The following is a 15,175-nucleotide window of genomic DNA, read 5'->3' on the forward strand; positions in this document are numbered from 1 at the left end:
CACCTTTGTGTTGCTCATCCAAGTCAGTCAGGCTCAGTTTTGCCCCAGCAGCCTAACCTCCCGTGTGTGTGTGTGTGTGTAGATACACCATCTTTGAGAATGGAACCTTGAAAGTGACAGACCTCCAGTTGGACGACACGGCACCTTACTCCTGTGAGGTCATCACTGCCCTGGACAACGTGAAAGCCAGTGGCTCCATCACTGTTGTGGGTATGTCAGTGTGTGTGTCTGTGTGTGTGTATACTGTTGTGTGCAGGTGTGGCAGTTCAGTTTGAAACACTAACGGTTTTGTGTTGGACCTTCAGCACAGCCAGACCCTCCCAAGGATCTGTCTCTGTCTGATGCTTCTGACCGCAGCGTCACTCTCAGCTGGATCCCGGGACAGTCCAACAACAGCCCCATCTTAGGTGTGTAATACACACAACACACACACAATAAACCATACAACCATGTTTTTGCTCATCTGTGTTGATTCACATCTGTTAGCTTTAGCTTTAGCTAACATTACACATAGAACTGCAGCTAGTTTTAGAAATAACCACAGTCACACATGTGCAAATCACAGGCAGGTCCCAAGTAACTGAGGTGAAAAGTCACAAGTCACAAGTGAAGTTATGATAAATTCTGATGATCTCGTTAAGTTTCCACGTTTAAATCAGTTAAAGTTGAGTTTTACTTTCAACATTAGTGGAAAATGATAAATCTGACTGTTTATTCAAATATATATATTTTTTAAGTTATTTTTTGGCCTTTTTAATGCCTTTATTGGATAGGTCAGTGAGAGAGTGACAGGAAAGTCAGGGAGAGAGAGGAGATGACATGCAGCAAAGGGCCGCGGGTTGGATTCGAACCCAGGGCCGATGCGGGTAGGACTAAGCCTTAATGGTATGCGCTCTACCAGGTGAGCCACTGAGGCGCCCCAAAAAAAATGCAAATATTAAAAGTCCGTTCGAGTCATCGGTCTCGAGTCAAGTTGAGTCTTTTATCTTGACCTGTCTGACACAGGTCAGGTCATGTGATTCAGCTCACCTTTGGTAATAACACAAATCTAAACTACACAGAGTTAACTCCACAGATGGGTGAGAAATTAGTTGTGTGTGTCCCAGCACAGCAGCACATAAGCTCTGGCCTCCCTGCTTTTAATTTGGAGGAACATTAAAGCTTTTACTTTAGTTTTTAATTAGGAGTTATTTTATTTTATTGTTGTAAATTTTAATCTTACATGATTTTTTTTGTTTGTTCTTGTGTGTGTGCACTTTGCCACTTTGGCTACATGTTTGTATGAAAGGTTCTTTATAAATAAAGTTGAGTTGGGTTGCAGAGGCCTCCTCCTTCTGGATATTTGCGATGTTAGCATGGATGAATTCCCTCCTCTTTCACCAAACAGCAGACATGTTCCAGCTGTGCTACATCAGTTAAGAAGCTCAGACATCTGCTTTCAGCTTTGTTGCACCAACCATTTGAAACTCAAAATACTACAAAACACTTTAAAAATTGATGCGTTGGTAACTTTTTCATAATTTCTAACCATTTAACTTCTGTTTGTACCTGTTTTAATTGATTTCCTGTACATTATTTATTAACTGTATTTATGTGTTTGTTTTAATTGATTGTTTCTCTTTTACTTTGTATCTATTTATTATTTGGATCATTTTAAATAAGGGCTTTGTCCTCAGTGACCCTCGAGTTTAAATAAAATCAGATAACTGCAACGCATGCAGGCAAAAGATTGAATGTTGTTTTATTCAGCAGCTGCACAGGATCAAAAAGAAAGAGACTCTGCTGTTTATCTTAAGTATTTCATTAGTGCTGACCTCTATCAGCTGTCACCGGTCACACACTGAACCTCTGAACGCTGTCAAACAGCCGTGAGATCGCAGTAACACTGTGAACCGTCTCTTCTAGTTCACCTAGTTCTGTAACCACCTTATTAAAATCCTCTGTCAGCGTTCATCGTGGAGTTTCGGGAGGAGCAGCACACGCCGGAGAGTAACTGGAGGTGGGAGGAGTGGAGGAAAGTGCCTGGGGACTTCAACCACCTGCAGCTGACCCTCTACCCCTACACCACCTACCGCTTCAGGGTCATCGCCGTCAACGAGATCGGCTGCAGCAGCCCCAGCGCGCCCTCGGACCGCCAGAAAACGCAGCCTGCTGGTGAGTGACACAGACACTGGAGCTGTAACATTTAATGCATCAAGGTTAGATCCTTCTGAAGGAGGTAGATGAGAAGATGAAGTGTCAGCAGGAAATAATCTTTTTACACTTCAGCTTTTGTACAGTTTGTTTTTCCTCTGGACAGAGTCAGACCAGCTGTTTCCCCCTGTCACTGACCTCACAGTCACTTATTAGAGTGATAACAATCCTCTCATCAAACTGTCTCCCTTCAGCTCCTGACTATAACCCCACTGGTGTGCACAGCGACTCCACAGACCCAAAGACTCTGGTCATCACATGGGATGTGAGTACTCGACTCTGTGTGCGTTTGTGTGTAAGCGCGCTCACATGTGTGCACAGGCTGAGGTGGGACGTAACTAACTAGAGTTACTCAAGTACTATGCTGTTTTTGTACATCACTTGAGTATTTCCATTTCGTACTTCTCACACTCTTTGTACTCCACTAAGTTTCAGAGACATTTATTTAAAAGCTTCAGTTAATAAACAAACAAAGAAAATGAAGCTGAAGAATACTCCTGTGCTCAGCGATGAGACCTACAGTTCTTGGGACAGATTCATATGAATTAAAAACAGGTTGAAACAGTCTTTAAAGACTCTTTCAAGAAAATAAGTTTCTAAGACCCAGTTACATCCAGAAAGGTCTTTATAAGATTCAGGATATTTTCACTATTAGAGGCTGGAGGCTTTATAAATCAGTTAAAATTAGCTCCAGAGAAACCAGTTGCAACAGCAAAATGCTGCATGCACATTAACACATCAGTAAAAATGATCCAGTACCACATACTCTGTATATTACTCTATGAAGTGGGGCGTTCTGCAGTAATTTTACTTTTGATAATTTCAGTAAATGTTGCTGAAAATACTTTTAAATGGGAACTTTTATTAGTATTTGTACATTGTTGTATTACTACTTAGGTAAAGGATCCACCTGTATGTGTGTGCACGTCTCAATCCACTTTATATCCCTGCTTGTCTCTGCAGGAGATGAAGGAGTACTCGCATAACGGCGAGGGCTTCCAGTACAAGGTGTGGTGGCGGGAGGCAAAGGTCACGGGTGCACAGTGGAACCACGGATACATAAAGTCTCCGCCGTTCTTGGTGAACAACACAGGAACCTACGCACCATTCGAGATCAAAGTCCAGGCCGTCAACTCAGTCGGACAAGGACCGGAACCAGAGCCTGCGACCGGATACTCCGGAGAGGATGGTACGTCACCTGGAGACTCCGGGTCCTGGGTGTAAATATTGTGGTGGGAGGGTCTTTAAGTCTGAGCTCACATGGTTGATCTTGGATGTTGCCCACTCACACTCTGGAAGTCAACACTTCACAGTTTATTTAGTTTATTCACCAGTTATTCAAACGTCACTGTCCTGGAACTGGATGGTGCAGGGTCATGATTCATTTACTGAAAATTTAGGAAGATTTTATTTACTGTAAAAACATAACTTGTGCAGAAAAGAAAGGTCACAACAATTACAACATGTTCCTTCATTTAAATTCTACTGTTGAACACTTATTTTTTTTCTCACTACGAGCCTGAAGCCGAGCTGCTTGTCATCCTCTCTCTCCCCTCAGTGCCTCAGGATGCTCCCACTGGAGTTCAGTCAACAGTGATGAACGGCACAGTCAAGGTCACATGGAACAGAGCTGAGAACGTCCGAGGTCGGCTGCTGGGATACAAGGTACCGTTACTACAACTCAGCAGCTGATCTGTGACTCTCCTGAGCCAGAGAGGGAAACTGTGCTGTGGTGTCACTCCTCCAGAGGCTACGCTGTCGCTCCTGTTAGCCTGTTATTTAGTAGGATATGTGAAAAAAAATTCCAAATTTGTGGTGGAGGTAGCACCACCATGTGGCCACTTTAATGGTTTCACACATAACCCTTCAACCATGAGACCTTGAAGGAGCGTTCAAACACATTTCATCACATTTTCACCAGGTTTGGTGAAAATGTGATGAAATAAGCCAGTTTACAGTGAAAGAAGAGCAGTAAATCTTCACAGTCCTGTATGAGAAGAGATAAAAAATCTAGCAAAGCAAAGAATTAGATATTAAACCACTGGTTGAACTACAGATTCATTTAGTTTTGTGCCCCCCCCCCAGATCCACATCACGAGGTTGGGTCCCCAGGTTGTGCGGGGCCGCAGGTCTCTTGGAAATCTGCAGCACGCCGAGGAGAGAGAGGACAGACTGGAGCGAGGGAAGGAGACAGACAGAGAGAGAAGGGTGGTGGTGGTCCACGGCGATAGGACCTCGCACGTGGTGACGGCGCTGCGGCTGTTTTCTCGGTATGAACTGTCCGTCACTGCCTTTAACAGCAAAGGGGAAGGCCCCCACTCCCCGCCTCACCACTTCAGCACCCCAGAGGGAGGTGAGTGTAAATGAGAAGCTGCAGCAGAGTCACAGTAAAACTGAGCAGACACTGTTTTTATTCATCTCACACATTGCGTTCACTCAACTTATGAAGACCACAACACATAAAATATGTGGAGCAACTCAAACAGCACAGCTGAGCAAAATATTTAATCTGCCAGAAGTCAAACCGACTGTCCGACAGATATTTAACACTCTGCTGGTGTGTGTGTGTGTGTGTGTGTGTGTAGCTCCTGGTCCTCCTGCTTCACTGAGGTTTGACAGCCCAACAGAGAAATCACTGACCCTCTACTGGACCCCTCCACTTGAAACCAATGGCATCCTGCTGGGATACGTGGTGCAGTACCAACAGGGTAAGGTCTGACCCTGAGAGCTTCATAAGGGACTGTACCAAAATTATTTGCGTGGAAAGAGGTGCTAAAAACTTTTATTCAAATTTATTTTTAAAAAATCAAGATGCTAAAATTAATATTTTTGTTCGATTGTGCAACTGATTCAAACCTGGCAAACATAACAAATTGATTAAAGTACAGCCACCAAATAATAAAACCAGGAACTGGCTGGTTTAAACCATAAATGACAGAAGGAAGGTTTATTTATATAGCACCAGTCAGACACAAGGCAATTCAAAGAGCAAAGGCTTGGAATATGCATTAAAATACATTAAAAATAGAGGATTAAAATGATATTGAAACAGCATTTAAAAACAGTAAAAACTAATTTGAAAAAAAAATATTTCAATAAGTCATAGGACACCATTTAAAAAGACATTAAAAACAAGTCAATGCAAACATGGTACAAGATGAAAAAGAAGTTACGTCTGTAAATCATTGAGCTACAGCAAACTGTGATGTTTTAAGCCCTGAAACTGGAAGCTGTTTCACCGTGGCTGGTTTTGGTTCTGGTTCTGGTTCTGGTTCTGGTTCTGGGATCAGAGATGTATTTGGGCCCAAGACCATTTAGATCTTTTTAGACAAGTAGTATGATTTTAAAATATGTCCTATGACACACAGGAAGCAAAAGAGATCAAATATAAATCTGGGATTTGACCAGTCGTCTTCTCTCGTCTTTTGTTGGATTATTGCTGTTTGTTGGCGCATTACTGCCCCCTATAGGTCAGTGGAACTGGCAGCACCGTGAATATAAAAGCAGCAATGAAGCAGTGTAAAAACGGTCATGAAGTAGAGGAGCGCTGTGCTCAGTGTGAGACAGCGCCGCTCAGCTCCTGGTGTGTTTCCCCTGCAGAGGTGGAGAGCAGAGACAGTCCGCTGCAGATGGAGATCATCAGCGACCCCAGCGTGACTCACATCGAGCTGGACGCTCTGGACCCCGACAGCCACTACATCTTCAAAGTGATAGCACGCACCGCCAAAGGAGAAGGACCTCCCATCACACAGAGGGGCGCCACAATGCTCGACGGAGGTGACATCACAGTGATGTGTTGAAATACAGTCAATTGCTGTTGTTTCTTATTTCTCTCCTTTCATTTACATCTTTTTTACTTTCTTTCCAGTTCCTCCATCGAACGTCACCATAATCCAGGGTAACACGTCATTCAACCTGAGCTGGGCGCCTGAAGAGCGGTACAGGAATCACGGCTTCCATGTCCTCTACCTCAGGAAGAGCTGTGAGTTTACGTTTCTGCTCGATGACCGAGAGAGAATTATTAATTATTAATGAGTTTAAGCTCAAAAGTTTTGTATCTGTTACCTGCCTGTCAGTATGACCTGAGGGAGAGTAGAGAGCTGCAGGGACAATATATCTGTCGGCTAAACTGGATGTTAGCATCACCTGGTTCCCTCCACTAACAGCCAATAGGATTTCTCCTCTGTGTTTTGGATGATCAGAGAAAATCAGCAACAGTTTCTGACCCTGACAGGTTTGGTTCAGCAGGATCATCTTCACTAATGACTCCACTTTCTGATGTTTGCAGCCTAAATACAATCAGCAGCAGTAAAAAGCTCATGTTAGGCTCTAAACCAACGACACCACGGTCACATGACTTCACCGTCACCACCACTAACCTTCAGCCTGTGGTCTGATTCAGCTCTGAGCTCTTCTACAGAAGCCTTTCCTCTGACAGAGTTAGTGACAGTCTGTAGAAACACAGCGAGGCTGTAAAGGTGGACTGGTGAGGAGGTCGGTTTCATGTTGGACTGATGACGTCTAACGTCCCCGACGACCTCTGTCGTCTCATTTAGACTCTTGTTAGCAACCGGCCTTTTTAACAGACGGAGAAGCTTCAAGACTCAGGACTGAGGGATTTTATATCGTAGAATAAATCATGAAAATGTCTTGAGTTTGTGTAAAACACCTACCTTATCTCAACCGGAGCTGGAGGAGCTAAAATGCTCGAACTAAAACTAATTTCCAAGTTTGAGGACTCATTCCTGCAGAACTCTATTATCAGAAGGTAAAGAAAACTGAAAAAAAAGTTTGGTAAAAAGAGAGAAGAGAAAGAAGAAAAGAAAGGGCAGATGAGAATCAGGAAGAGAGTGAGAAAAATGTTGAGTATGACAGAGACACACAGAGACGTGTGTGTGTGTGTGTGTGTTTGCTACAGCCGGGGGCAGGTGGGAGATGTCGGAGCTGGTGAACTCCACGCAGGGTTTCTACTCACTGACTGGCCTCCAACCAGGAACTCAGTACCACCTCAAGATCCTGCACGGAAACAACACTCAGTGGGAATCTGTGACCGAGACCATCGGACCAGGTGTGAACTTTAAGACCTGAAGCACCAGATTTCTGCACCTTAGACCACAAGGTTTTCCACATAAGTCCCTGTTGTCTTAATATATATATATATATATATATATATATATATATATATATAAATAAATAGGAAATCCTCCAAAGTTTGGCCTTTGTAGTTGAGTCACTTCCTGTGAAGGACGCGACCCCTGACTTGGGTCACAGCTCCTGCCTCTGGAGTAAATAAAAGTCACTGCAACTATCTGAGAATTACAATAAGCAGGGGAAGGAGTCCAGCAGTACCTGCTTGGTATTGTCACCGGTATTGTTATTAATATATCTTGATATTGCTGACGGTCTCTCTCCATCTCTCAGAGCCGTCTGTGATAGCCGGTGGCTTCGCCGCACAGGGTTGGTTGATAGGACTCATCAGTGCCATCTTGCTGCTTGTGCTGATCCTGCTCATCCTCTGCCTCATCAAACGCAGCCGGGGCGGCAAATACGCAGGTGACAACACATGCACACGCACAACTGAATACACATACAGACTCTATTCTGTAGTCAAGAGTTTGACGTTGAGGCTTTTTTCCTACAGTGAAGGACAAGGAAGACAAGGAGGTGGACTCTGAGGCTCGACCGATGAAAGATGAGACCTTTGGAGAGTACAGGTGGGTCCTCTCTCACTCCTAGTCACTGGCGCCAAATTTCAAACATATGAACATTAATACGAAGCCTAAAAACTGCACAAAACTGCACAGAGCATCGTGTAGCGTTAAGCCTCAGCACCAGAGTTCAGGCTGATCCAAGAGCAGTGTGTTTTAACATCCTCCAGCCAGTGTTTATGAGATGGTGGTGAAGAGAATCAGTCTAAACATCTTATATTTTAAAACTAAAATCAGTTTAAATTGTCTCCCTCTGAAGTCAAAAATCATCAATGTGCTGATGAAAAGTCGTTTGTAGTTTTTCAGCAGCTGCAGAGACGAGTGTGTTCCTGCGTTTGACTGACAGCAGCTGACAGGCTGAGTGGAGAGTGTGTGTGTGTGTGTCGTGGTTCAGACAGAGTGAGAACCACAGCAGCGTCTAAACAAACCTCTGTGCATCATTTACGCTGTTCGATGAGCTGCAGCTGTGACTTGATGTGACTGACATTAGCAGTTTGTCACTTTGTTTGTTTGGTGGCTCAGATGCAGGACTGGACGTGTTCGTGTTTGTTTGTTAGTTAGAAAAGAAGGAGGCTTTAGCAGGAAAGCTAACGCAGCAGCTGCTGTGTCTCTGCCTGTGATACAACGCTGATGTTCCTGCAGCATTGGATCCAGATGAGGTCTCCATCCACGAACACAGACACGGGAGCAGTTATTCCAGTGAATTAATGCAGAACCGTCACGAAACCAAATCATTTTCTCCCTCATGGTTTCAGCTTTTTTTCAGAGCAGTTTTGTTTCTTGCAGAGCCGAACAACAAAATTTCATTTCAGCTGGACTTTAAATATGATATAAAGTAGCAGAAAATGAAAATACTGTAGTAAAGTACTTTAAACTTGTATCTGAATACTGTACTTGAGTAAATGTACTTTCCACCACTTCATCAAACCAAACTGCAGCGTCTCCAGACTGAGCTCAGACTCTCCTCTCCATCACAGCCGAGAGTGAAGAGAGAACCTCTTTAACGAGGAAACAACAGCTGCTGATCTGATTGACACTGATCAATGCTCCCACCCTGTCAGGAACCTCAGGGTTTTCATTCCAAAATGAAACATTACTGTTAATTAATTCTGATATATTGATACAGTAAAGTATTTTTGTCATTCACACTTATGACAGATGTTCAGTAATAATCCTGCACTACTTTATTTTGGAATGAAAGCTCTGAATTAAATTGGATTTGTGAGTCTGGTGCTCCCAGCTCTTCTTCCTCTTTATCTCACTTTTCTTTCCTCCCCTGATGCTCTGCCTGCAGATCCCTGGAGAGGTGAGGAACTTAACCTCCTCATGAGCTGTTATGTGCATGTTTCACGTCTTGTGACTGTGTTGTGATGGTGTCTCATTAAATTTAGTTAAACTAATCATGTAACTGTAACTTCATGGTGTCGGGTTTTTCCTTTTGGGTTTTGTTGTCGTCATTTTTAAGCATGTTAATAAAAAACTACCTGGAAGAGAGGAATGAATTTAGTTTTTTGACCCTTTGCATGAGTTATTCTGTTTTAAATTCTGTCTCAGCCTCAGTCAGCTGATCACTGACAGTGTCTCTGTCTGTCGTCTCCCAGTGACCCAGATGAGAAGCGCTCAGACAGCCAGCCGTCTCTGTGCGGTGAGAGTAAGCTGGGCAGCGACGACTCTCTGGCCGAATACGGAGACAGTGTGGACATCCAGTTCAACGAGGACGGCTCCTTCATCGGCCAGTACAGCGGCCGGGGGCCCGTTCCCCATGGCAACGAGAGCTCCGGTCCCGCCTCCCCGGTTAACGCTATCCCGCCTCCTCCCATCGCTCCATCCATGTCGAGCATCCTGAACCGGCCCAGCTAGACACACACACACACACACACACACACACACACACACACACACACACACACACACACAGAATACCTGCCTGCAACAAAACACCAAGGGACAGACCACTCCTGACTCCACTACCTGTAATGTTATGGTGTAAGGACACACATACACACACACACACAGTCTCAGTACATTCCACAGGTTTATGCAGTGAAGATGTTTACAGGATGTCTCATCTTTTCTACTCCAAGTTTACACACACACACACACACACACACACACACACACACACACACACACACACACACACACACAGCAAATCAAAGCCCTTCACTCTTCTATACGAGAGAAAGACAGAGGGAGGTGGAGGACAGGAGAGGAAGATGATGGCAGGTGTGATGAAGAAAAGGGAAAAAAAAAAGTGGAAGTCGTTTCGTCGAAGTGTCGCCCACGAATGATTCCACCGTGTACAAACATTTAAGTCTCATTCATTTAAAATCGTATTCATTTTTTTATATATCACAGTTTTCAGTTCTGTTTTTACTTTGTGTTACTTTTTGTCGTTATTAAACATCACCACTGTGCGTGTCTTTGTTTCTGCTGTTTTCCAGCTGTTTATGTTTGTGTGCATGTGTCTGGGAATGATTCTGGTATTTATTGATGTGTGCGGCTGCCAGAGCAGCTCCAGAACCCAAGATGCATGCCCCTGCCTGAGGCGCTTAGGAGTCCTTTAGTTGATATTTAGCGTACGAGGTTAAGGAGTGGCTGTTACTTTGTGTGTGTCTGCGTGTACGCTCGTTGTGTGATTGTTCACGTTCTCCATCCCTGCAGCGATGAGAGATCTGTTGCCTTAAGAGAGTCCAGTCGAGGCTCCTCTCCTCCATCTTTCTGTCCGTCAGTCAGTCAGTCAGTCATTCATTGCTCCTCACACACACACACACAAACACACACACTCCTTCTCCATCATCCTCCGGTTTGCTCAGCAGGTAAAATGTAGGACCAGGATGTTACGGTGGCCCTGAGAGCTCAACAAACTGCAGCTTAAGAAAACACATGCAAATGGAAGAAAACATCTTCACCAGTTTGACAACACACAGCGTCAAGAAGAAAGAGGCAGCAAATCAACAACATCTTTAAAAGTCAAAAACAAAAATCATTTAAAAAAAAAGTAATTTCAGTAATTTCCCAAACAGCTAAAGAGTTGTATTTTTAATCACATTACTCAGAGGTAAACTGTGCTTTTCTTGGGGACTATTTTCAGAGGCGGATTAATCCACACTTGATGCTTTCATGAGTGTTTAGGCAGCAGGATTCAATCCCACGCACAGTGGGATTGAATGAATGAATGCCTCTGGATAAAATTTTATTATGTGTGTATTATTTCAATCGGTCTGCTAATCATCGACAAAATGCTAACACTACGTTAGCAACAAACCTCTGCAGTAAGCTCTGAATCATGCAGTGGGACGTAAAAATAAAAAATATCCACTTTAGTTCCTCAAACCTTGCCAACAAATGGAGCGTCCGTCACATTTGAGTGTCCCCTGGAAACTGTTGTTCTGTAATTTACGCTTTATTCTCCGCAACTTGTAGCAGTTCCTCTTTATTTTATTTTTTTTAGTTGTGTTATCTCTATATTTTTTCGAAACACTGCACATGTGGTGTCAAACTGATGGTGTGTTTTCATCTGTGTTTCGTCTGTTTTTAAGCGTTTTCTTTCGTTGCAGCGCGTTGAGCTTTGAGGTAGTGATGCTGCGCTCGAAGCAGACCACCCGACTCAGTGTCGCCCTGTCCAAGCAGAGACGTTGCAACGAGATGTTTTGACGCTTCACCCAAAAAATCTCATGAGCCTCCCCAGTGAGGACTCGTTATGTTACACTCAGAGCACTGGTTTTTAAAACAAGACGTCGTTGTGTCTGCATAAACATCAGGTTTTATAATAAAACCTTTACTGAACAAAATAACTATGATGAAAGCAGGAGGACCACTTCTGCTCTGCTGTTTCCTCGTGGTCAGATTAAATCCATTCACACAAACGTCATGTCGAGGACTTGATCAGCAGATGTCGCCATTCTGCTGCTTCACAGGGAACCAGATGTGCTTCAGTGCTTATCACTACCGTCAGCCACCACAGAATGAGTCCACAGACAGAGAGACACTCCTGTGCGTGCACACACACACACACACATATACTGATGCATACATCAAGTGGAGGCCTATGGAAACCACTTGGAGGGCTGGTCCTCTGTAGCAAAACCCTATCGGACCCTCTGAGGGAGGAGGAGGAGGAGGAGGAGGAAGAGTTGATGGAACTAGAGAATCTGACGCATCGTTCTCTGAATGTAAATAGAACCTTGAGATTGTCATTTTTTTATTTCCATTGCTTCTTTTATAAAAGGATCAAATTGTACGTTTTTTTATTATTATCCGTTGCTGTTTGATTTTGTACGGCAGCGCTCCAACGCTGCAGCATTTGTATCATACGAGCCCACCCACCATCGTCTCCTCTTAGGTTTTCCTCTCGTGTCACTTACCCTAGTAACCCTGAGACATTTAGAGAAGAGTAGGATCCTAGCGAGAACAACCACCCCTCCCTTCATCGAGTTTCTTTATAGCGCTTAGAGATGCAGCAGATAATACTGATTATTAAAAAGTCATGTCATAAATGTTAACATTTATACACCTCAGCAAGGCGGAGCTGTTGTAGTGGACACATGTGGCAAGATGTCTTCTGCAGCCCTGGATTGACCAATGCTGGAAATCAATCGAAATACTTTAATAAGGGTTTATTTCATTGCCTCTGAGTGACAGACGGTGCCGCTCACCGTGGCTCCAGCTGTGCCAGACAAACTCCATCTGATGGATCACCAACCAGGGAGTCCCCATGTGTTTGGACCCAGAGCTAAAGTTTGTTTTTAATGTTTGTGGAGCAGAGAGGCACCGGAGAGACGAGCCTGAAGAGTCATTTCACACTGAGCAGAGAGCGGTACTTCTCTGGTGGTGTTGACTTTGTTTTATATTTTAATTATTGTCAACAAACCCCATGAAAAGAGCCAAACTAACAATGTGTTTGTGCATCGTAACACTTTCTAAAATCCATCGTTTCCTACTGAAGACCTCATTTCATTTTTTAAAAAAGCATTTTCATCGGGGAAACAGGAAACAGTGCATTTGGTGGGACTATTTTCAGTGGCGAATGAATCCACATTTGGTGCTCTAGTGAATATTTGGAGCAGCAGCTGGTGTGTGTGGGACTGAGTCAAAAAACTACAGTGTGTGTTTGTTATTGTATCATTATCCAGGTTTACATCCACATTCAGAGACATTTTTTACTCAAATCAACGGAAATTGGAAAAAGAAAGTGCAGAGCACAGTAAGTGGAGCGGATTCTCCGGTTGGGTGCATTTAAAGCAGTGCAGAAGAAGAAGGAGCAGCAAGAGCTGATGGTTCATCTGTCTGTCGAAGTCACAGGCTTCACAAACATCACGATTTACTGGTTAAGTTGAAAATTCTGATGAAAACAGCTGATTGGAAACATATTTATTGATGTGGAAAAGAGAGGAGCTCTAAGGCACAGAGGAAGAACACATATCAGGCTTTGGCTGCTCACAATACTTGTTACTTCATTGTCGTTTTTGGTCATTCCATGGGGTTTGCTGACGATTAACAAAAAAAGAAATACAGAAAGTTTTGAGAAAACCAAAGTGAACAACCTTATTAACTGTAAAGTTTGACCTGTTTTTAGGTGATTAATTGCCCCTGATGTGGAGACACATCAGTAATCTGAATCATTTTCATCAGTACGTTCCAACATTAACTAGCAGACGTGTTGAAATTGTACTTCAGCCTCTCAGGCAGAAGCTGAGACATGAAAACAGTCCTGCCTCGTTCATCCAGAAATGTAATAATCCACAGTCCAACCTCAACTTGTTGCCTTGTTAAACGTCTCCCCGGCCTCGGCCCGGCTCCGTCTCCCTGCCCCGACACTGATGCTGACTGTTTGTACGACCCTGTCTGTCCGCCTGTCTCTGTTGCAGCCTTCTTTTATACATATAAACACACTGGGGGGGAAAAAACAAAAAAAGATTAAAAAAAAAAATTACATATAAATAATAACAACACCAGTGCTATTATCAGTTACGATGACGTGGTCAGTATTGTCATCATCAATGAAATGAATCAGTATCACAGGATTTAGCAGGGAGATTACAGTGGTGGTGGGTGGGCAGCTGCGATGTGTGTGTGTGTGTGTGTGTAAGTGTCCACACACACACACACACACACATACAGGAGGGGGGAGGGGTGTACTGCAATATCAAGGTGTGCTGATGTTGTACCTGCTTGTTGCATTGTGCGCTGTTCTGTATCTGACAAACTAACCCAACTGTCAACTAATAAATAAACATGGACTACGCATATCCTGAACAGACCTGCGCTGCTGGTTTCTGTGTGTGTGTGTGTGTGGTTGTATCTGTTCTATCCTTGTGAGGACCAATTCGAGGAGGTTTTGGGGCAGTTGGAGGATTAAGACTTTTAGGGTTAAGGATATAATTATGTTCAGGTCCAGTTCAGTCGTTGAGTCCTCACAAGTCAGGTTTAAAAGCAGATTTAGGGACATGGCAAAATGAGCCATTACAGATAGTTTGAACCTCTACGTAGTTGTACCAGTTAAAGCAATATGGTTATTTCCTATTCTCCTGAATGAGAAAATGACAGTTTCAGTGTTATTTGTTGGTGATGATGATGAAGTGCGTTATTTGACATTGTAGAAGTCGACTAGTGGCCTCAGAAAGTTGCACTGGATGTTTTAACTTGAGTAAAACTTCACAGAGTAAATGTTGTTACACTTGATCAGTTTTCCTCTGTGTTATTTATTGATCATGTGACTGTGAAAGCTGTTGCAGGCCGAGGGTCGCTGTCAGTTACGCCACAGATTGAATTAATTTGTTGTGTTACTTTTCTAATGAGCTATCCAAGTTTAGAATTCTGATCAAATGTATTTCAAAATAAAATATTTTGCATATTTATCATTCATCTTAAATATTTAGTGCAGATATATAACCTTGATGACATCACTATGACATCATATAGTTTTTGCTTTTTTTCAGTTAAATCAAAACTTCTACAGAGAGAATCTAGTCTTTGCTGACCTGCAGTGGTTTCACCTGCTGCAGTGATGTCATGTGTGGTTACAGGTGTAACAGGAGATTCTGACCACACCCACCTGTGATGCTGGGCGTGGTCAGAGGTGAAGCTGGCTTTCTCTTTGTGGGAACTGTGGAGTTTTGTCTCGACCTGACCCTGTAAAGAGCCTTGAAATCATGTATATTATGATTTGGCGCAATACAAATAAAATTGAATTGAATTAAATTGAAATGTTCAGACCTTCACTTCTCCCCACAAACTAGTAAACTGACTTTTCTTTTCATGAAACTGGGGAA

The 15,175-nt window shown here is 43.3% G+C and overlaps 1 protein-coding gene across 6 annotated transcripts in view; it reads left to right on the forward strand.

The window, feature by feature from the left end:
• Nucleotides 1-14,163, forward strand: part of LOC139606519 (neural cell adhesion molecule L1.1-like) — a 45,701-nt gene extending 31,538 nt beyond the window's left edge. For 4 of the 6 annotated variants that reach the window (XM_071458727.1, XM_071458732.1, XM_071458728.1 and 1 more), the window contains 15 exons: nucleotides 83-210; nucleotides 306-407; nucleotides 1,948-2,154; nucleotides 2,388-2,458; nucleotides 3,157-3,382; nucleotides 3,752-3,858; nucleotides 4,279-4,546; nucleotides 4,779-4,901; nucleotides 5,794-5,970; nucleotides 6,062-6,175; nucleotides 7,112-7,261; nucleotides 7,615-7,746; nucleotides 7,835-7,907; nucleotides 9,196-9,207; nucleotides 9,503-14,163. In XM_071458727.1, coding sequence (XP_071314828.1) covers nucleotides 83-210; nucleotides 306-407; nucleotides 1,948-2,154; nucleotides 2,388-2,458; nucleotides 3,157-3,382; nucleotides 3,752-3,858; nucleotides 4,279-4,546; nucleotides 4,779-4,901; nucleotides 5,794-5,970; nucleotides 6,062-6,175; nucleotides 7,112-7,261; nucleotides 7,615-7,746; nucleotides 7,835-7,907; nucleotides 9,196-9,207; nucleotides 9,503-9,761 — 2,149 coding nt within the window. In that variant the 3' untranslated portion in view covers nucleotides 9,762-14,163. The remainder of the gene's footprint in view (nucleotides 1-82; nucleotides 211-305; nucleotides 408-1,947; nucleotides 2,155-2,387; nucleotides 2,459-3,156; nucleotides 3,383-3,751; nucleotides 3,859-4,278; nucleotides 4,547-4,778; nucleotides 4,902-5,793; nucleotides 5,971-6,061; nucleotides 6,176-7,111; nucleotides 7,262-7,614; nucleotides 7,747-7,834; nucleotides 7,908-9,195; nucleotides 9,208-9,502) is intronic. The other 2 variants (XM_071458731.1, XM_071458733.1) reach the window with 1 other exon arrangement.
• Nucleotides 14,164-15,175: the final 1,012 nt, after the last annotated feature.

The sequence above is a fragment of the Trachinotus anak genome, unplaced genomic scaffold, assembly GCF_046630095.1.
Source record: "Trachinotus anak isolate AG129_WGS33_773 ecotype Australia unplaced genomic scaffold, CSIRO_AGI_Tana_v1 ptg000022l, whole genome shotgun sequence".
Taxonomy (NCBI): Eukaryota; Metazoa; Chordata; class Actinopteri; order Carangiformes; family Carangidae; genus Trachinotus; species Trachinotus anak.